The sequence below is a fragment of the Oryctolagus cuniculus genome, chromosome 13, assembly GCF_964237555.1.
Source record: "Oryctolagus cuniculus chromosome 13, mOryCun1.1, whole genome shotgun sequence".
NCBI lineage: Eukaryota > Metazoa > Chordata > Mammalia > Lagomorpha > Leporidae > Oryctolagus > Oryctolagus cuniculus.
The window spans coordinates 27,147,224-27,168,273 of record NC_091444.1 but is presented as its reverse complement, the minus strand read 5'-3'; the positions used below and the strand labels follow the sequence as shown (position 1 = coordinate 27,168,273).

At 49.6% G+C, this 21,050-nt stretch overlaps 2 protein-coding genes across 5 annotated transcripts in view; both read left to right on the top strand.

Moving 5' to 3' along the window:
- NSL1 (NSL1 component of MIS12 kinetochore complex) overlaps positions 1-9,587 on the top strand; it is a 62,926-nt gene extending 53,339 nt beyond the window's left edge. Inside the window, exon 6 of the mRNA XM_051821327.2 lies at positions 9,304-9,587. Coding sequence (XP_051677287.2) covers positions 9,304-9,510 — 207 coding nt within the window. The 3' untranslated portion in view covers positions 9,511-9,587. The remainder of the gene's footprint in view (positions 1-9,303) is intronic.
- A 2,525-nt stretch (positions 9,588-12,112) lies between these two features.
- Positions 12,113-21,050, top strand: part of BATF3 (basic leucine zipper ATF-like transcription factor 3) — a 33,556-nt gene continuing 24,618 nt past the window's right edge. For 3 of the 4 annotated variants that reach the window (XR_007909908.2, XR_007909907.2, XM_051821324.2), the window contains exons 1-2: positions 12,113-12,423; positions 14,855-14,959. Coding sequence is in view for 2 of the 4 variants with exons in the window: in XM_051821324.2 (XP_051677284.1) it covers positions 12,346-12,423; positions 14,855-14,959 (183 nt within the window). In the remaining 2 variants the exon portion in view is untranslated. The remainder of the gene's footprint in view (positions 12,424-14,854; positions 14,960-21,050) is intronic. The other variant, XM_051821323.2, reaches the window with a different exon arrangement.

Here is a 21,050-nt window from a genome sequence, read left to right as displayed (position 1 = left end):
GCATGCAGATTAGAAAGGAAGAAATGAAACCGCCTTATTAGAAGGCACAATTGTCTGCATAGAAAATCCCAGGGAATCTACAAAACTGCTTAGACTAAATGAGTTCGTCAGGTTCACAGGATACAACATAAACCTATCAAAATCAATTGTATCTCTATATACCAGTGATGAACACATGGATGCTGAAATTACAATACTATTTGTAATTTCAAAAGTATTAGGCATAAATAAAATATATAGAGGAATCATGTTGAAAGCTACAAAACACTAATGAAGGAAATCAAAGATGTAAATCAGTGGAGAGACATACAAAGCTATTTTTTAAAGTTCATAGAAAATACATATTGTGAAAAACTCTGCATGAATTTCAAGCAGTTTTTGCACCAAAATAAACATGTTTTAATTCCATTTTTCATGAACTGTTTGAAGTGCCTTATAGCATGTTTGTGGACTGAAAGACTCAACTTGGTCAACATGTTTAATGCAATTTGTGTCAAAAGCTCAGGAAGTTTTCTGTACATTCATGCAATATTATACTAAAGTTGCTATGGAAAGGCAAAGGAACCAGAATAGCTAAAACAATCTTGGGAAACAAGAAAGTGGAAGAAAAATCAATCTGTCCAATGTCATTATTACAGAGCTACAGTAAGCAAGACCGGGTGTTATGGGCACAGATAGACACATAGATCAATGGGATAGAATAGAGAACCCGGAAATGGGCTCATACAGATAGGAAGGGCTTCAAGATGTTTGTAGGAAAGGGAATGAAAAGATAATGCACATTTTCCACAAACTTCTTGAAGACCCCGTGTATGCCCAGCTGATTTTCTAAAGTGATGCCAAAGCAATTCAACGGGAGAAAGAGAACCTTTTCAACCAGTGGTGCTGGAGCAATTGGACATGTATAGGTGAAAGGAAAGAACATCAGGGACCAGCACTGTGGCGTAGCAGGTAGCCTGGGCGCCGGCAACCTATGTGAGCACCGGTTCGAGTCCCGGCTGCTCCACTTCCAGTCCAGCTCTCTGCTATGGCCTGGAAAAGCAGTAGAAGATGGCCCAAGTCCTTGGGCCCCTGCACCCGTGTGGGAGACCCGTAGGAAACTCCTGGCTCCTGGCTTCAGATCGGTCAAGCTCCAGCTATTGTGGCCATTTGGGGAGTGAAGCAGAGAATGGAAAACCTCTCTCTCTCTTTCTCTCTCTTTCTCTCTGTCTCCCCCTCCCTCCCTCCCTCTCGGTGATCTGCCTCTCTGTAACTCCGCCTTTCAAATAATAAATAAATAAATATCAAAAAGAAAAGAAAATGGCAGGGTTTCTTCTTTAAAAAAAGCTATGAAACAGAAAATGTATATATTCATGATCTAGGACTAGGTAAAATATTCTTAGACTTGATACCAAAAGCATAATCCATTAAAAAATGGATGAATTAGATGTCATCAAAAAGAATGCAAAGACAAGCTACAGAGTGGGAAGAACTATTTGCAAACCATATATCTGACCAAGGACTAATATCTAGAATATATTGAAAAACTCTGCAAACTCAACAGCAATACAGGAAAAAAAAACCAGGGAAGTATAAAATGCACAAAAGGCCTAAAGAGACATTTCATGGAAAAGCTATACAGATGGCAGATAAACACATGCGAAGATGTTCAATATCATGAACCGTTAGAGGAATGCAAATTAAAACAGTTATGAGCTGTCACTACCCACTTACAAGAATGGCCAAAATGACAAACAGTGATGTTGTGGTACAAGGGGTTAAGCTGCCACTTGCAACACTGGCATTCCATATCAGAGCATGGTTCGAGTCCTGATTGCTCAACTTCTCATCTGTCTTCCTGCTAATGCATCTAGGGAGGCAGTGGAAGATGGCCCAAGTGCTTGGACTTCTGCTGCTCACGTGGGAGACAAGGATGGACTTCCTGGCTCCCAGTTTTGGCCTAGCCTAGCCCTGGTCATTGTGGCCATTTGGGGAGTGAACCAGCAGATCTCTCTTTCTCTCTCTCTCTCTCACTCTGTGTTTTAAATAAATAAATAAATAAATAAATCTTAAAAAAAAATAGTAGCTGGGCCTATGTAGTGGTATACTGAGTTAAGCCATCATCTTCAATGCTGGCATCTCCTATGGGTGCTGGTTTGAGGCCCAACTGCTCCACTTCTGATTCTACTCCCTGCTAACGCACCTAGAAAAGCAGTGGAAGATGGCCCAAGTGCTTGGGCCCCTGTACACTCATGGGAGACCTGGATGAAGCTCCTGGCTCCTGGCTTTGGCCTGGCCCAGCCCCAGCTGTTGCAACCATTTGGGAAGTAAACCCTCTTTCTTCATAATTACCTTTCAAATAAATAAATGAATAATAAATAGTGGCAACACCAGCTGCTGGAGAGAGTGCAGAGAAATGAGGTCATCAGTAATTTATTGCCTGTGGGAATTGAAAATGTACAGCCACTCTGGAAAACACACTGGCAGCTTCTTAAAGAAGTATTTACCACATGACCCAGCATTTGTACTCCTGAGCATTCACCCAGACAAATGAAGGCCTGTTTATGCAAGATCCTGTGAGCAGATGTTCCTACCAGTTTCACGGTAGCCAAGAACTGAAAAACAAACCAGATGTTCTTAACAATGATTAAAAAGAAAGTGTGACCATCCATACCTGGAATGCTACATGTGTGCTTTGTCTTATTGTAGTTTGCTTTACTGTACTTCACGGATCTTGTGTGATTTTCTTTAAGCCAATTAAAGGTGTGTGATGTGTGACAACCCTGCAGCCAGCAAGTCTGTTGGCACCATTTTTCCAACAGTGTATGCTCACTTCATGTCTCCATGTCACGTTTTGGTAATTCTCATAATACTTTGGACTTTTTTTTATATTAGTACGTCTGCATGGTGATCTGTCATCAGTGATCTTTGATGTTACTATTATAATTGCTTGGAGCCCCATAAAGCACACTTATATAGAGCAGAGAACTTAGTCTCTAAATGGATGTGTTCCGACCGCTGCACCTATCAGCAGTTCCCTGCCATCTGTTCCTCTCCTCTGGCCTCCCTAGTCCCTGAGACACAACAATGTTGAAATCAGGCCCATTAATAACCCCACGGTGGTCTCCAAATGTTCGAGTGAAAGGAAGAGTCCCATGTCTTTCACTTTAAATTAAAAGGCGAGAAACGATCATGCTTGCTGAGGAAGACCTGCTGAAAACAGACAAGCCGAAAGCTAGGCCCCTTGTGCCGCGCGATTAAGCCGTGAATGCAGAGGAAGAGTTCCTGACAGCGCTGTTCCTGTAGATGCACACGTGACAAGAAAGTGGAACAGGTTCACTGTGGAGATGAAGACAGTTTCAGAGAGAGCAGAGCAAACCCAGCCCAGCCATTGTGGGCATTAGAGAAAGAGCCAGTGGATGAGTGTTTGCTTGCTTGCTCGCTCTCTCTCTCGCTCTCTCTCTCTGCCTTAAAAGAGAAGTGGAGCCAGAAGACGTGACTGAATTGTTGCAATCTCCTGAGAAAACCCTAAGGATGAGAAGTTGCTTCTCATAGATGAGCAAAGAAAGCGGTTTGTTGAGCTGGAATCGATTCCTGCTGAAGACGCTCTGAACATTGCTGAAATGATGGCGAAGGACTGAGGAGAGGCGATAAAGCAGCAGCAGGACTCTCATTTCGGAAGAATTTCCACTGCGGCTAAAATGTTAAACAGCACTGCGTTCTCCAGAGAAATCTTTTGTGGAAGGAATAGTTGGCAGATGTGGTAAACATTATTGTCTTAGGTTAAGAAATCCTCACAGTCAACTCAGCCATCAGCTGTCGCCACCCAGATCAGTCAGCAGCCATCGATGTCCAGGCGAGACCTGGATTACAGCTCCCTGAAGGCTCAAATGACTGTTAGCAGTTTTACCAATAAAGTATTTTTTAATTATGGCATTTAATTTTTATACATAATGCTATTGCAAGATGACAAACTACAGAATAGTGTCTATATAATCTTTATATGCATGTGGAAACAAAAAGAATCATGTGACTCACTTTATTGTGATACTAGTTTTATTTCGATGGTTTGGAACTGATTTGTGCCATCTCTGGGACACACCTATACTCAGCGATGAAAAGAATGAATCATTAACACAGACAACACCTGGATCTCCAGGGAATTATGCTGACTAAAAAGCGCTAATCTCAAAAGGTTACATACTGGGACTGGCACTGTGGTGTAGCAGGTAAGCTGCAACCTGCAGTGCCAGCATCCCATATGGACGCCAGTTCAAGCCCCAGCTGCTCCATTTCCAATCCAGCTCTCTGCTATGTCCTGGGAAAGCAGCAGAAGATGGCCCAAGTCCTTGGGTCTCTGCACCTGTGTGGAAAGACCTGGAGGAAGACTCCTGGCTCCTGGCTTCGGATCTGCACAGCTCCAGACATTGCAGCCAGTTGGGGAGTGAACCAGGGGATGGAAGACCTCTCTCTCTCTGCTTCTCTTTCCCTCTCTGTGTTACTCTAACTTTCAAGTAAATGAATAAATCTTAAAGAGAGAGAGAGAGAGAGAGATGGTCGTGACTCCAAAAGTGCCATGTGAGAGACCTTGTGATGGAAATGTCCTGTATCTTGACTTTCTCGTTGTCAATATCCTTCCTAGTTGTGATTTATACCATATAGCTATAGTATAATTTAGCAAGATTTTTACCACTGGGGGACTGGATGAGGTATAGATATGTTGGATCTCACTTTAAGAGGTTCTACAAACATCTCTAAATTAGAAAGTTTAATCTTTTTTTTTTTTTTTTTTTTTTTTTTTTTTTTTTTTTTTTTACAGGCAGAGTGGACAGTGAGAGAGAGAGACAGAGAGAAAGGTCTTCCTTTGCCGTTGGTTCACCCTCCAATGGCCGCCGCGGCCGGCGCGCTGCGGCCGGCACACCGTGCTGATCCGATGGCAGGAGCCAGGAGCCAGGTGCTTTTCCTGGTCTCCCATGGGGTACAGGGCCCAAGCACTTGGGCCATCCTCCACTGCACTCCCGGGCCACAGCTGAGAGCTGGCCTGGAAGAGGGGCAACTGGGACAGAATCCGGTGCCCCGACCGGGACTAGAACCTGGTGTGATGGCGTCGCAAGGCGGAGGATTAGCCTGTTGAGCCGTGGCGCCGGCCTAGAAAGTTTAATCTTTAAAAAAAAAAACCCAGAATTTAGGAGAGTGGAGTGGAGAAGGTGGTGAAACAGGGACGAGCAAGGAGGTGGAGGAAAGGAAATGTGGGTGTCTTGGTTAAGGCTAGGGCTGGGCCAGGCTAAAGCTGAGAGCCAGGAACTCAGTTCAAGTCTCCATGTGTGGCAGGATGCAACTACCTGAGCTCCCTAAGGCTCTTTCTACCCTAAACAGGCAAAGAGCAGAGGTTATTGTTAATAGAGAAAAGAGATTTCCTGTTCCTGAAACATCTCCAGGCATTAATTTGAGCAGAGGAATACCAAGATGTCCTTCTAATGAAATCTGCGGTGTGGCCAGTGGAAGTTGTTCATAGTTTACTTATTTGGCAGCTGCATGACCAGTGTTAGGGACTCGGCTCTCTGATATGCACAAGAAATTCCAAGTTAGTGTAGACACTCATAGGCTCTACAGGAAATGAGTGAAATTGTTTATTAAAATAAGTCATAAATGACAAATGTCTTATTTACTTTTCTAAAAAGGATAACGAGCAATCTTTTTATATACTAGACTACTATGATTCCCATGACATGCCATATTTTATGGCTGCACTATAAACTAGTGTTGCCCAACAAGATATGACATCATTTTGTTAGATGCCTATCTCTAGGAAATAAGAAAAATGATATCTTCATTTTTATGTGAAGTATGGTACCATGGTGTTTGTGGAAGTCACTAAACATTCTTACATATACTGTGATAGTATGTGCTGGACCACTCTTCTGTTTAGTCCAAATATTTACTGGCTACTACATGGCTATTTATTAATTAGCAGTCAAACCTTTATTAAGTGCATGCTCTGCCTGAGTTTGAATCCCAACTCTGCCTCTTCTCTGGGCAGCCTGAGTGATTTCCTTCAATTCTGGACATTGCAATGACTTGGTTTCATTTTTTTTTAAAAGATTTATTTATTTACTTGAAAGTCAGAGTTACACAGAGGGAGAAGGAGGGGCAGAAAGAGAGAGAGGTCTTCCATCTGCTGGTTCACTCCCCAGATGGCCACAATGGCCAGAGCTGCATCTATCCAAAGCCAGGAGCCAGGAGCTTCTTCTGGGTCTCCCACATGGGTGCAGGGGCCCAAGGACTTGGGTCATCTTCTACTACTTTCCCAGGCCACAGCAGAGAGCTTGACTGGGAGAAGAGCAGCCGGGACTCAAACCAGCTCCCATATGGGATGCCAACACTGCAGGCGGCAGCCCCATGACTTGGTTTCTAAGGCTGGTTCTCCTGACAGCTGGTGCCAAGTGTGGAGTGGAACCACAATGGTGAAGATGTTGTCTTTGTCCTTGTGGGATTATAATCCAGGAGGAGACAGGTGTGAAAATGAGGAGTGAGGCACCAATAGATAGACAGTCTGGGAGGATACACACCACACTATTGGAATTGGGAAGGATGATCGCTCTCAATTTACCTGTAGTCACTGAAGGTCCCTTTTTACGAAGGGAATGTATTTGTATAGTTCTTATAACTCAAAGTAGTAGAGAAAAAGAAATGTGTACATAGCTCTCCCTGATGGTAAGGAAAGTCTTTCTAGAGCAAGAGATGCTTAAGTGACCTCTTGAAAGAGGAGTGGATGTGCAGTAAGCAGGCCAAGTTGGGGGTGGGAAGGGCCAAGACAAAAGGTGCAGAGAATGGAGACAGTTTAGGATGTCTGGGGCAGCTCCAGCTGTCCTAATTCATGAGTCCATGGACTCAGGCCAGCAGGGGATGGGGAGAGAGGGCCAGGGAAGCAGGGGGAGCCTTGGAGGCCAGGTGGAGTTGTTGTGCTGTCTCCTGGTGGCCAAGGAGTCACGTGACAACTTTGCATTCCGCCTGGGAAGGAGTCTCTGAGGGCAGGTCTGCCATGGGGCTGTGGCTGCGCTGCAGATCAAAGAGGATGGCGGTGGATCCTGGAGATGCTCTGAAGAAAGAAGCTGTGATGGATTTACTGTGAGGCTGGGAGAGGGAGGCTTCAGCCCATCCACCGCCCAAACTCCTCCCAAGCCCTGGGAGGGGTCACAGTGCTGCATCCACACAGTCCCATGTAAGTTCAGCAAAAGACCAGTATCTTAACTGACATTGGCTAAGACTGCTGTCTGTCCACTCTGGTTCCCTCCCCCCCAATATCTCCAATGGGCACTGGGGTCAGCAGCGGTGATTTTGAGAGCAGACTAAGGGGAGCTGAGTTGGTATTCACTGAGTTTGGGTTGTGCATAGAAGCAGAGTTGTTCTTGCTGGGGCACTGGTGTAAGCATGGCTTCCAGGACATTTCTCATGCCCACCAGGCCAGGGCAGGGCCCGAGAAGGTGCAGGGCCAGAGGGTACTGGGATATTCGCATCCTGCAGTGCCAGCAGAAGGAAGTGCACAGTGGTGGTATGAAATGTGTGCATCAGCTAGAGGATGTCAATCATCTAGTCACTGGGCTGTGTGAAAACGGAGGATTCCATTCTCAGGGCAGCCTAATCGAAAGGCAAGTTCTCACCCACCCTGTGCACACTTGACCACACTGCGAACCCAGTTTGGCTTTCAAGGTTGAGCATTGTGATGCAGCAGGTGAAGCCAGCACTTGGGATGCCAGCATCCCATATCAGAGCACCGGTTCGAGTCCCAGCACCCCTGCTTCTGATCAAGCTTCCTGCTAATGTGCTTTGGAGGTAGCAGATCATGGCCCAATCTTGCCACCACATGGGAGAGCCAGATGGAGTTCTGGTTCCTGACTTGGCTTGTCCTGTGGCCCTGGCTGTTGCAGGCATTTGGGGAGTGAACCAGCAAGAGGAAGCTCCCTCTCTCCCTCTGTCTCTGTTACTCTGCCTTCAAATAAATAAATGAAAAAAAAATCTTTAAAAAATAACTTTCAAAAGCATTGTTGTATGCAGAAGTGATCAAAGACTATGCAGCCAAAAAATGTTAAAAAAAATCTGTGAAGTTTGACAGCCATTAATGAAAGAAGTAAGTATGTTTCTTTCTGGATTTCTGTGATTTTGTAGTATTTTGTTAAGATCTGTTTTTCTCATCCTAATTAAATCTTAACTTTAATATCTACTTTTGAATGACTTTTCTTAAAAAAGATGCTCCAAGTGGTATCAGCCTCAGGCCCTACGAAACCTGGGGAGATAGGAAAGGGAGGTATGAGTAGAAGGGAGAGAGGGAGAGGGAGAGAATCAGGGTAGAGAACCAGTCACTTGAACGTCCCTGTCTGCATTCCAGAACCTTCTATGACTTGGAGTCCCTCGTCGGCATTCCACTAGGAACCTCTTCTTTCACTGTCCCCTCCTCTTTTTCTTCATCAGCCTTTTTTTTTTTTTTTTCATTTTCCCTCTACCCCTTTCCAATGAGATGGGGCCAATTCAATGCATAAGGGCAAGAGGATAAAAACCTAGCAAAATTATTGGGTGCTCTCCCCCAAATGACTATCTCATGGTAAGAGTGTAGAATCCCCTCATTTGATACCTGCCATTTGGGTAAATGCATCATCTGTATTTTCCCTCTTCAACTGCAAGCACCTTGTAGAGGTGGTACTGATGGCAAGGTCTGACTTGCTTAGCGTTTACCCATAGACCGCATGGCCATCCAGCACTACCTTTTGCTATTTGGTGCCTTCAGACAGTGAGCTGTGTGAGGTGCATGAGCTGTGGTTCTTTTGTCGTCTGCTGAATCCTCTGCCTGGACCAGTGCCTGAGACACAGGGGCTGACTTCCTTGAACTCCAAGGTCTCTGCGTCAACTTTCTATTCTCTGGCCACACCAGAAGCCAGTCCTGCAGGATCACCTTCTGAGAAAGAGCAGTGAGAGTACAAATCCTGAAAGGCCAGTTTCCCTCAAAGAGAAAAGCAACGATGACCCCACAGTGGGGTTTTCTAGCATCTGAGCAACATGTTTTTGTAAGAACTGCCTTCGCGTGAAGTGAATGAATCACCAGAGGATTTGATCATTGAGCTGCAAACCTCCCACACTCTCTCCCTCAGCTCCAAACATGTAATCCAGGGTCATTGTGGTATTAATAGGAAATTGCCAAACAGGATAATTTCTGTTCCCAGCTTAAGGGGAACCACACACACACGCAAAAGAAGGGACGACAACATTTGAAATATTTGTTCTTGTTTGTCTTTTCTTCATTCTCATTTTTCTTTCTCCTTCCGACTTTAGGAGGAGAAAATGAAGCAGAAAACATTAACAGAAAAGCAAGGAAACACATGGGCAGATGACCAAGGAAGTGCTGGCATTGTGTCTGAGCCACAGGGAAGGCAAGGATACACATGCATTTCGGTTCCTCACAAATATGAAGTGTTTGAAGATGCTAACATAATAAAGCAATTATTCAAACAACTTTTAAAGACAGGTAAAATAAATTAATTCCACTGCTACAAGAGAAAAGCTACTGCCTTGGTGTACTGTCTTCCGATCTTTCCTCACACGCACACATTGTAGCCTGCAAGTTATACATGTACTTTTTGTGTCCTGATTTTTTTCCTCACCTTACCTCATATCAAATAAATCATCCATGTGGCAGATCTGTCTGTATGCTGTAATTTTTAAGATGCACGGTGTTCTATCTTCTGGCAATAATATATTTTGCTTAACTATTCAACTCTAATTGTTCATCTACATTGATGATGATTTTTCACTTTATGAACTTTAGTGCTCCTACCATTTTTCTTGCTAGTGTTTTCTATGATTGTCCTAGAATGATTTTCCAGAAGTGGGGAGCCTGAGTCAAAATAATGATTCTTTTATGGTTCTTGAAAATTTCAATAAAATTGCTTTCCAGTGATGCCAGTGAAGATTTACTGATTCCAGTAAGATATTTTCCTAATTTAATATTTCGAAAGGATTCTTACTTTAATGTATTTTTCCAATATCTATTTTTCCTGGTTATTTCTTTTGTTGGGAAATCCCAGTTCACGTGACTTGTTCAGTTTGTGCTGGAGGGAGGGGGCTTTCTTAGTGTTTTTCCTATTCCATTTCATAGGATGCATATACAATCGAGATTTTAAACTTTCCTCATATACACCATATTGTCCCAATCTGTTTGTTTTAAATTTCTGGTTATCTTGTCATCTAAATTCAGCATTTTTGTATTCAGATTTTATCAATGTCATTTCTCCTATCACTTGTAGTCTTAGAAAAGCCTTTCCTTGTCTTGTCCCCAAGAGCTTTAATAAGAAGTTAATTCTGCCTTGTCTCCTTGATTTTTATTTCTAACTGCCTAATCTATTCATTCTGAGGTAGGATCTATGTGTCAAACTGATCTCTTCTCTAAATGCTAACTGGTTAACCAAGACTCCTCCTTCATATGTGTTTGAAGAAACCCTTGCACAACATTCCAGTGGACCGTGCCCACACAGAGTTCTTGTGTATAGCCGAAGGGTCCCAGGCTCCACGGGGAGATGCAAGGAAGCTACAGCCCCAGAGGACTTAGAATGTGTCGAGGCTGGGGGAGAACAGAAAAGTGCCAACGACCGGAATCAGGGCGTGCACCTGAGTGTCCAGTGGTGCTGAGACCCTGTCCTTCGCATGCGCACACAGCATCGGAGATAACAGTGCTTCTGAATGTTACAACCACTTCACCCAGTGTTCCCCTGTCTTCTCTGAGTCCGTGTAATTTTTCCAGAATTAGAGATCTCAGCTGACCTCCCGCAATAGCTTTATCGAGCACCTGAGATAATGTGGTGCGCTGTGCTGGGTACATCGTGTGCACCTGTTCGAGGTGCTGGCCTGCGCGGGGTGCGACACAGGGATCTGAAAGAGTATTCCCCCCCCCGCCCCCAGTCCCCGTCTGCCCTGCGCCCTCTCGCCTCTTCCCTACCGCCCAGCTCCCCTGCTCTCCCGGACTTCCCACTGGCTTTCCTGCTGCTCTGAAGGCTTTGAAGACGAGTCTTAAATCCTGGCCGACAGTCACGTGCCCTGGCCTGGGAATCAGAATTTCTCGTGCCCCATCCCCCCCGCTGCCCACAAACCTGAAGGCCTCAGCGACTACACTGGGAAGGCATTTGTGACCTGCCCACCCGCCCACTCGGAGTCGCGGCTCGCTTCCCTTCCCAGCGCTGACTCCTCGCAGACCTCAAGCCGGTAACCGCTCGTTCTTTATTTGCTGGAACCACGTTCAACACTTATTAAGTGGCAGACAGGTTGGGGGTGGGGGGTGCAATACGCCCTGCCTTTGCCCTGTCCCCGCTGCGGCATGGGCGTGTGGCAGCAACCACACATCTTAAACCTACAGGCAGGGCACCTGCCGCTCCAATCTTGAACAAGGAAACGGTTCTGGTCCATCTGACTTCAGGATGATGGGGCCACAGTCCTGATCCGGTCGCCAGAGACGTTGTCCAACGTGTGGGATTCGCTCCCTGGGACGGCCGTCACTGTTCCCGTCCAGGACAGTGGCCCCTGCCCACGCTCCGGCTCACGGAATCCACGCTCGGGGCCGCCCCGCCTCGCTCCTTCCCGCAGCCCGGCAGGACCGGGAACAGAAAGGGCAGGTGCTCCCCGCAGAAAGGCCCGGGAACGCCCGCGCTCTGGGCGCGCGGCGCGACGCGTGAGGCTGCCGCCCCTCCCCGCGCCTGCGCCTCCTGGGCTGAGGACCGAGTGACGGTGGCGACCCAAAGGCCGAGTGCCCGGAGAGAGCCCCCAAAGCCCGACTCCCGCCGGGGCTGGGGGGCGGCAGGGAGGCGTAGGCAATGCGCAGACAAAACCACCACCCCCGACCACCCAGCTGCGTTTCTCACCCCGAGTGCCCCCAAGGCTGTGCCTCCCGACCCCCACCCACCCCAGCGTCGCCTCCCGCGGGTGGGCGTCGCGTTCCCTCCTCGGTTTCCGAGCCGCCACGTGACTTCGGGGCCCCAGCGAAAAGCCGCGCCTGAGGTGGGATTGGGGACCCCGAGGCGCAGCAGAGGGCGGGGAGAGGAGGAAACGGGGCGGAGGTGGGAGAAGGAGGCGGGGCGCACTTGGGGACGGGAAGGACCGCGGGCCGCGACCCGGGGGTGGGGAGCCCGGGCGGACGCGCGGCGCCGGCGAGCCGGGAGAGCGGGAAGCCCGCGGGGGCGGGGCGCAAGCCGACGGCCAGGTGCGGGCGAGGCGATGCGGGCGGTCGGAGGGCGCTCGTAGCCCGGGCCCCGCGTGCAGGGCGCCGCGGGCCGGGCCGCGCCTCCACCGGGCTGCGCGCGGGGCGGGCCGGCTGCACCAGCGCCCGGCATGTCGCAGGGGCTCCCGGCCGCTGGCGGCGTCCTGCAGAGGAGCGTCGCGGCGCCGGGGCATCAGCAGCAGCCGCAGGTAGTGGGCGAGAGACTCTGGGAGGGCCGCGGGGGCTCGCGGGTGGAGGGCGCTGCCGGCGCCAGAGACGAGTGGGACTAGGGGCGTGGGGGCGATGGCCCGGGGGTCCCGGCGTGCGCTTCGGCCGCGCCTGGGAGGGCTCCGAGTCCTCCGAGAGTGGAAAGGCCGCAGGGAGCGGACGTCCACTGTGGCAGGGCACTGCCCGCGCATCCTGGCACGTGGGGTCCACGCTGCCCCAGGGCCGTCGGTCCGGGCGCCGCCGAAGGCCACCACCCCGCAGCCGGCGTTTCCGGAGGGGCCCTTCAACCCAAAGGGGCGGCTCGTCCCCAGCCACTCCCAACACCCACCCTCCTCTGGCGGCTGCTGGAATGGGGAACGCGGTACGGGTCAGCCTGGGGGTGTGGGGCGGGGGCCGCGGCGGGGAGACTCCACCCCCAGCTCTGGTAGAACCCCCTCGTCCCCCTACCCCCCCTGCCGGCTCCCAGTCGGTCCTCCGCGCCGTCCCCAGCAGCACTTAGAGCTGTGCACGCAGAAAACTGGGACTAGGCTGCCGGCGGGGACGGCCCCTCGGAGCCTTAGCGCCCAGCTCCGCTTGGCGGCGGTTGGGGCTGGTTCTCGCGCTCTCTCCCCGGTGTGTGTCCGGCGCCTTTGGGCCTCGGCATCGCCACCCAGGCTGAGCAGCCTCGGCAATTCGCTTAATCTCTCCGTGCCTCGGTTTCCCCATTTGTGAAATGAGTAGAATAACGTCGACCTCCCAGGATTTTTTGTGAAAACTGAGTGAGACGTGCTTCATCATATAGGAACATCTCAAAATTGTACTCCCCTCTTTCTGCCTTAAGTAGTTCTGCCGGGCGGGCAGGTGTGACACGCATCCCTGATAGGTAATAAATCCAGTTTAGCGTGTCAGCTCCCAGAGGCATGATTTAGTGAAAAGCACTGTGAAGATTCAATTAAAAACAGCAGCCTCGGTTAGGGCAGGTAGCTTCAGGAGAGCAGGCTGCGTGCCCACGGGAGCTTCAGGATAGAATCTCGCTGTGTCCGGTGCCAGCCCCCAGCGCCAGGCTGTTGGCCGAAGGCAGCGGGGAGCACCAACATCTGTTCAGGAATTGTGTCCCCACCGCATAGGCAGTGCCTAGCACACCTGCAGGTGCTCCGAAAGAATGAATGAATCACAGTCGGGAACGGAAAACTCAGAGAAGTTCGGTCATTTACTCCAGGCCATCTGACAGTAAGAGACAAAGCCAGGATCCTTGACGGTCTGCGTGTCTTTAGCAAGACTTCTTGGCCTCTCTACAAGATTACCTTGTTACACCTGTCTCTATTCTATTATAATGTAAACTATTTATTCTTCTCCTTTTATATCTTTATATTTTTGCATATGCTGGGACTTCTTTCCTACTGGAAGTTGGGGAGATGATATGTGCCTGTCTTATTTGGAATGCAAGGCCAGATAAGATAACTTAAAATATCCATTAGTTTGTGTTATTTGCTTTCCATGAATAATTGAGTAGCTTTCTGTGTTTGCAACCCCACTAACCTCTTGGTTTTTAGACTCTTTAGAAAGAAGGTTTGTGTGTGTGTGTGTGTGTGTGTGTGTGTGTTTCCCTTGATATCTTCTCACTGGGCTCTGGAAAGCAAATACTGCTCTTCTTTTCCATGATTTCTGTAACTGGCTGCAGAGTTTTTGTGCAGTAGCTCCGTTTTTCGGTCTCCCTGTTTCACGATTCCCCCTTGAAGGAGTTGACTAAGTTTGGCTCAGATCTCGTGTGAAGCTAAGAGTTTTCAGGACACATCATAACTTTGCTTTCTGATTCACTGTAACCTCTGAAGCAATGTCAGCCACACATTGTTCAAATGAGCACGTTGCCAGGGCACTTCAGATCGCTTGGCGTGTTGGTGGCGTCACGTGTTTGCCGTCAGGTGCGAGTGTAAGCGCGGCCTGCAGCCACTCTCCCGAGGACCTGCTCGGCCTGGCCGCGTGAGGGCTGGCGTCCAGCAAGCTCCACACAGCTATGCCCCTAGCTTTCCCAGTCTGCCCCGGCAGCACTGACACCACAGCTCTTCCAGGCACACGCCCTGTGGGGTAGAGGTTTGCCAACGGTGGTTTGGAGACTAACAGACCTGAGTTCCACTTCCTACTCCCTCACTCACTAGCTGGTACCTGCAGCAAGTTCCTTAACCTGTCTGGGTTTCTTATTCCTCATCTTTTTAGATGGCGGTCACACCCCATTTTTCAGGGTAGGTGGCATGGCCCCCAGGGAGTGGTCCTCAACCCTGAGCCCAATGGGGTAGCAATGAACACGGATGTTGATTGCAAATACTCCTACCGTGGTGGAGCCCAGTGAACAGCGCTGAGCAAAGAGAGGGCAGAGTGAGGGGTCTCAACTTCAAACCTCACCGAATGTCTCTCCCTACCCCCCTCACTCCCCAGAGCCCTGAGGATGATGACAGGAAGGTGCGAAGGAGAGAAAAAAACCGAGTTGCTGCTCAGAGAAGTCGGAAGAAGCAGACCCAGAAGGCTGACAAACTCCACGAGGTGAGACTGCTTGGGGCAAAGCCACGTGGGAGCCACAGGGAGGAGCCTTCTCCACCCTTGCAGCCAGGTGATGATGTCACTGCCCTCACCCTCACCCCCACCCCCACCCCCTGGGCAGTGTGCATGCTTAGTTCTGCTGGGTCCTCCCAGCCCAGACTTCTGATTTTTTGCTCATGGACTTCTACATTTCTCCCCCATGGGCTAAATGCTTATAATACGGAAGCTTTAATTATGCATGTGATTGATTGATTTGAAAAACAAAATGATGGAGCTGGGGGAGAGACAGAGGGAGAGAGAGATTTTCTATTTGCTGGTTATATCAGATAGATATCTTGTATCTGCTGGTTCACCCCCCTCAAATGCCTACACCACCTAGGCTGGGGCCAAGCCAAAGCCAGGCGCCTGGAACTCCATCTGGGTCTTCCACATGGGTGTGGAGGCCCAGTGACTTGAACCATCTTCTGCTGCTCTCCCAGGTGCATTAGCAGGGAGCTGGATTAGAAACAGAGTAGCTGGGACTCAAACCAGTGCTTCAATGTTAGATGCCAGTGTTGCAAGTGGCAGCTTAACCTGCTGTGCTACAATGCTGGCCCCAAGATTTCCTTCATTATACAGCAAAACAAAACACTTCTTCTTGATCTTGGTTTCCTCTCAAGCTCTTGCCCCATTTTGTTCCTCCCCTCACTTGCCTGCTTCTCTCTCTCTAAAGATTTATTTATTTACTTGAGAGTCAGTTACAGAGAGAGGGAGAGACAGAGAGAAAGGTTTTCCATCTGCTGGTTCACTCTCCAAATGGTCACAACAGCCTGAGCTGGGCTGATTGCGAGCCAGGAGTCAGGAGCTTCTTCCGGGTCTCTCCCATGGTGCAGGAGCCCAAACACTTGGGCAGTCTTCTACTGCTTTCCCAGGCCATAGCAGAGAGCTGGATTGGAAGAGAAGCAGCCAGGACATGAACCCATACCCATATGGGATGCTGGCACCACAGGCGGAGTCTTAACCTACTGTGCCGCAGCGCTGGCCCCACTTGCTTGCTTCTTAAGAAAAATAGCTCCCACCTGCCATCTCCTTGTCTTCTGTTGCCATTCAGTCCCTGTCCTCTGTCATTTCATTTCTGCCCCTGCTCCATGCAGACACACAGGACAAACATACAACACATAGAAACACATGCATGACACACACACACACAGGGATATACACACACAACGTGTATACACCCCTACAGAAGCTGCTGCTGCCCTGCCCGGGCCCTCTCTCTGGGCCTGTGGTCCTGACTCGTGCCTTCTTGAAGTCGTCCCTTCTTTTGCCTATAGAAGACCACATTTCCTGGCTGACCTGACCCTCCATGCCACTTTCTGTCCTCAGTGTCCCTATCAGATTTTCTACCTGTTTTCTTTGCCTTTTTTTTTTTTTAAGATTTTTGTATTTATTTGAAAGTGAGAGTTACATGGAGATAAAGACAGGAGAGAGAGAGAGAGAGAGAGAGAGAGAGATTGATTGATTGATTTTCCATTTACTAGTTCACTCCCCAGATGGCAGCAATGGCCAGGGCTGGGCCAGGCAGAAGCCAGGAGCTTTATCTGGGTTTCCTATGTGGTGGCAGGGGCCCAAGCACTCAGGCCATCTTCTGCTGCTTTCCTGGGCTGTAGCAGAGAGTGGGATTGGAAGTGGAGCAGCTGGGACTCAGACAGGTGCCCACAGGGGATGCTGGTGCCGTGGGTGGTAGCTTTACCTGCTATACAAAATGCCGGCCTTATCTGTTTTCTTAAGTGTTGGTGTTGATCAGGGGTTCTGCCCCTGCCCTTTGCTCTTCTGACCCTGGAAGATCTAAACTGCTAAGCTCTTCTCCTGTCATCAGTTCCGACACTGGTGACTCCAGGCAGTACCTCTGTCCTGGCCCTAGAACCCATAGCTTCACCTTAGGCTTGCGCGTCCCCACGTGGGTCTGCAGCAGGCTGCTGGGAGGCACCAGACTCACAACGGATGTTCTGTCTGTCTGCTCTGAGACTTCCTCTTTGCACTGTCTTCAAATTGTAGCTAATGGAGCCACGCATCTTCTCCTCACTCAGAGCAGGGGTCTAGGTTTCTTCCTAAACCATTCCATTTCCCCCCATCCTTATGCACAAATCCACATAATCCTACAGTGATTGTCCCACTGCTCTGCGTCATGAACTGGCCTTGAAAGCATCCGGGGATCTATCTAAAGAACTGGCGACAGTTCCACCTGCTCGTCTCTGCACAGGGCTAGTGTGCAGTGTTAAAGGTTTTAGTTTAACTCGGTGCTACCACACGCTCTTGCCATCAGCGGTCCGAGCAAGGCCGGTGTGGGATGCTGACTGCACAGGGACTCTGAGGTGTGGCAAGAGCAGTCCTGGAAACTCTTTAGCAAAAAGCATGGAACACATTTAGAACCAGATGCAGAGAGAACACAACAGAGATACTTTGGGTTTTGTTCCAGGCCACTGTCAACAAGCAAATATTGCAATCAAGTGAGTCACATGAGTTTTTGGATTCCCAGTTCATATGAAATCTACCACTATTACACTATACTGTAATCTATTCCGTGTGCAATAGCATTGTCTCTAAGAAAACAATGTACCTCAATTAAAAGTATTTTATTGCTAAAAAATGCTGACGATCACCATACTATTAGAAAACAGGTTGCCACAAACCTTCAGTTTGCAAAAAAAAAAAAAAAAAAAAAAATTTGTGAGGCTCAATCAGACAAGGTTTGCCTGTCCTCCAGGCGGAGGTGACTCACTGATATAAATTCGCAGCATATGCTGCAAATATCAGATGCTTTCCTGGAAGTCGGACGGCGGGGCCCTAGAAAGAGGCTCTGGAGTGGGGGCAGGGCAGGGCCTTCCTAGCCCTTAGAAGTCCCGGACATTTCCGCAGATCCGCAGTGTCCTCTGCATCCTTTCTCCTCTCCCCCTTGCTCCTGAAGCCAGTGTGGTTCTAGCTTCCTGTTACCAGTGACTCCCGGGGGGCCTTGAGGCTCATATCAGTCCGTGCCTGGCCCTGTGTGCAGAGCATATGCACCAGCTGAACAGCCAGGGCCCCACCCCTCAAGAAGCTTCTGGTCCAAGCCTGGTGCATTATCAGTTCTAAGCCCTGAGTGATTATGTGAACTGGGGTAACCCGAGCGTCTTGGACAAGATTATTCATGGAGCAAGGTCAAGTAGGTCCACTCCACAAATATTGATTAAGTGCGACTGTGGGCAATGCCATGGGTTCCTGTCCTTGGGAAGTGTAGGATTTCCTAAGGAAAGGGTGTTGGTTTCCTAACTGCTGCTGTAACCCATTCCCACAAATGTGGGTGCTTAAAGCAACACCCATTTGCTGTCTTACAATTTTGATGCTTAGACATCTGAAATGGTCCTGCTGGGCTGAAATGAATGTGTTGGCAGGGCTGCCTGCCTCCTGCAGTCTCAGAGAGGATTCGTCTCCTTGCCTTTTACAGTTTCTGGAGTATCCTGTGTTGCTTGGTTGTGGTCCTCTTTCATCTTCAAAGCCAGCAGTGGCTGGCCTGGTCTTTCTCATTCTGTGTTTCTCCGACTCAATTCCCATCATCATGTCTTCTTCTCTGTCTCCCTCTGTGACTCCTGGGCCTGCCTGAATAATCCAGGCTCATTCTCCATTGTGTGCTTCTCCATGTCATCACACCTGCAAAGGTGACATCTGAGCATTTACAGGTTCCAGGAAGGGATGCAGATACCTTTGAGGGGCCATTATTGTGCCTACCACAGAAGATACCATGAATACCCTTTAACTTTACTAAATTGTAAAAACAAAACAAGACTAAAAGCCAGATGAAGCACTGGGTTTCTCTCAACTTACAGCATTGTTAGATTTCATAACCAAATGAAGCAGGTACCTGGGAACACAGGGATGGGGCCACGTTTACTCCTGCTGGATCCCTCTTTGAACCGTAGGTGGGTTCCTGGCCTGTTCTTCTGCCCGTTGACCATGTTGCATGGCAGTAACACCAACTGCTTTTTCTAGAAATGGGGTGGGTTCATCTGGAGCCCAGGCCACCCATGGTGGAACACTCCCTTCTCCTGTCTCTCTGTGAAGCTAGAACTATGCGTCATGGCACAACAGCTCCAGCAAGGCCAACTGTGGTGAGAAGCAGCATCAGGAAGGACATGCTGGGGGCTCCATCTGTATACAGACTCTCCAACTGTAACTCCTACCTACCCTCACTGGCTACACACAAGTGAAGCTGGTCACAAGAGGGTGTAAGGGAGCAGACAGCCGGCACAGGACCAAGGGAAAACACCCCACAGCTTGTGCCGAACAGGAGCATGTCATTATTTCTAGCCTCCTTCCAGGAGTGTGTCATTGATGTGGGCATCTGTGTTGTGTGTGGCCAGCAATTGAGTGACAGGGCATTGCGTGACTAACTCTACACACTGGAGGTGGTTGTCTGGTTAAAAGATGGGAGAAAGAGGGCTTTTACCAGCATGTAGTGAGTTGAGGCAAGCTTACCTAGCAAACTGCTGAGGGTCATGGCAGAAAGTCCCTTGAGGGGCCGGCACAGTGGCACAGTAGGTTAATCTTCTTCCTGAGGCTCCAGCATCCCATATGGGCAACAGTTCTAGTCCCAGCTGCTCCTTTTCCAATCCAGCTCTCTGCTGTGGCCTGGGAAAGCAGTAGAAGATGACCCAAGTGCTGGAGTCCCTGAACCCACATGGGATACCCAGAAGAAGCCCCTGGCTCCTGACTTCAGATTAACATAGCTCCGGCCATTGTGGCCATTTTGGGGGTGAACCAGAGGAAGGAAGACCTCTCTCTCTGTCTCTCCCTCTCACTGTCTGTAACTCTGCCTCTCAAGTAACTAAATAAAATCTTAAAAAAAGAAAAAAGAAAGTCCCTTGGGTTGCCTGGGGCTCCTGGGCCACATCCAGGATAGGGAAAGTCAGAGCCAGACAGCATGCATGGAGACCTTCTCCTGAGACTGGAGTGAGGGTAGCACACTGGGCTGCATCGAGGGGCCTGGACAGCAGCCACCTGGTGACCGCGACTGCCTGCTACCCCTTGCATTCAGCAGCCTGTCCCCAGGGTGTTAGCCAGTGTTCCTCCGTCCTGTGCTGTGGGATGTTCCCAGATACCGTGGAGTAGCTTGAGCTCTTTTCTTGAATATCAGGAAAGCAAGCACTTAAAGCAAGACGTAGTTCACATGTCCCCTTTCCTCTGCTGCTCAGCTCACGCTCATGCCTGTGTTGCCTCCAACACCCTGGGAGAACCCCTTTGGGCTCCAGCTCTTGTAAGTCCCTCGGTCACCTCCTTCCCCTCTCAGTTCCCCTTCTCCAAAGTCTAAGGACCGCCCATCAAGGCGGGACCTCCACGGAAGGCAAGCAGGGAAGAGCCTGCCCAGGCTGAGGGAGAGTGGCTGGGCTCAGCCTTGGGTCAGGGCACCAGTTGCTGGCAGGTGCGCTGCAGCAGGGAGTGGCGCTTCCAGACCCGTGTGTGTGTGTCCCTCAGCCCTCGCTGTGGGTCTGCACGTCACCGCCTCCCTGTACTTGCACCTTCATGAAGGCGATTTCAACATTCATTTGTCTCTGGACAGTAGATGCGTGCCTGACGCCACACGCACCAATGGGAGCCCAAGTGAACAATCAGGGTCTCTAAGACAAGGCGAACGATGGCCCAGGAGTCAGTCAGCCTGGTCTGACCAGGCACCCAGAGGCGTGAGACTGAGAAGAAATTCTGAGTCAGAAAGGGAGGGCCACGGTGCCATCTTCAAGAGCCCCAAATGTCACGAGCCGACAGATGACCTGGGCAATATGGTTGTGGTGTGCATTGCCACCGTGTTTTCAGAGGCTGCATGATCTGAGAGGACTCTACGTGGCTGTCCCCACTGGGTTTAGAAACTGATGATGACACTAATTGGTGCAGCGCTCGCTGGTGACACAGCCTTTCTGCTGGGAAGTGCCTCAGCGTGAGGCTTGGGAATCGGCTGACTGGGAAACCCTGAGGGCTCGCGGCCCCTTGCTTCTGGTAACCACCATGGGGAAATTTGGGCCCAGGCGTAGACAACAGAAAGCAGAATTGTGATGCTGCCTGAGAGTTCTGTTGACCTTGAATTCAA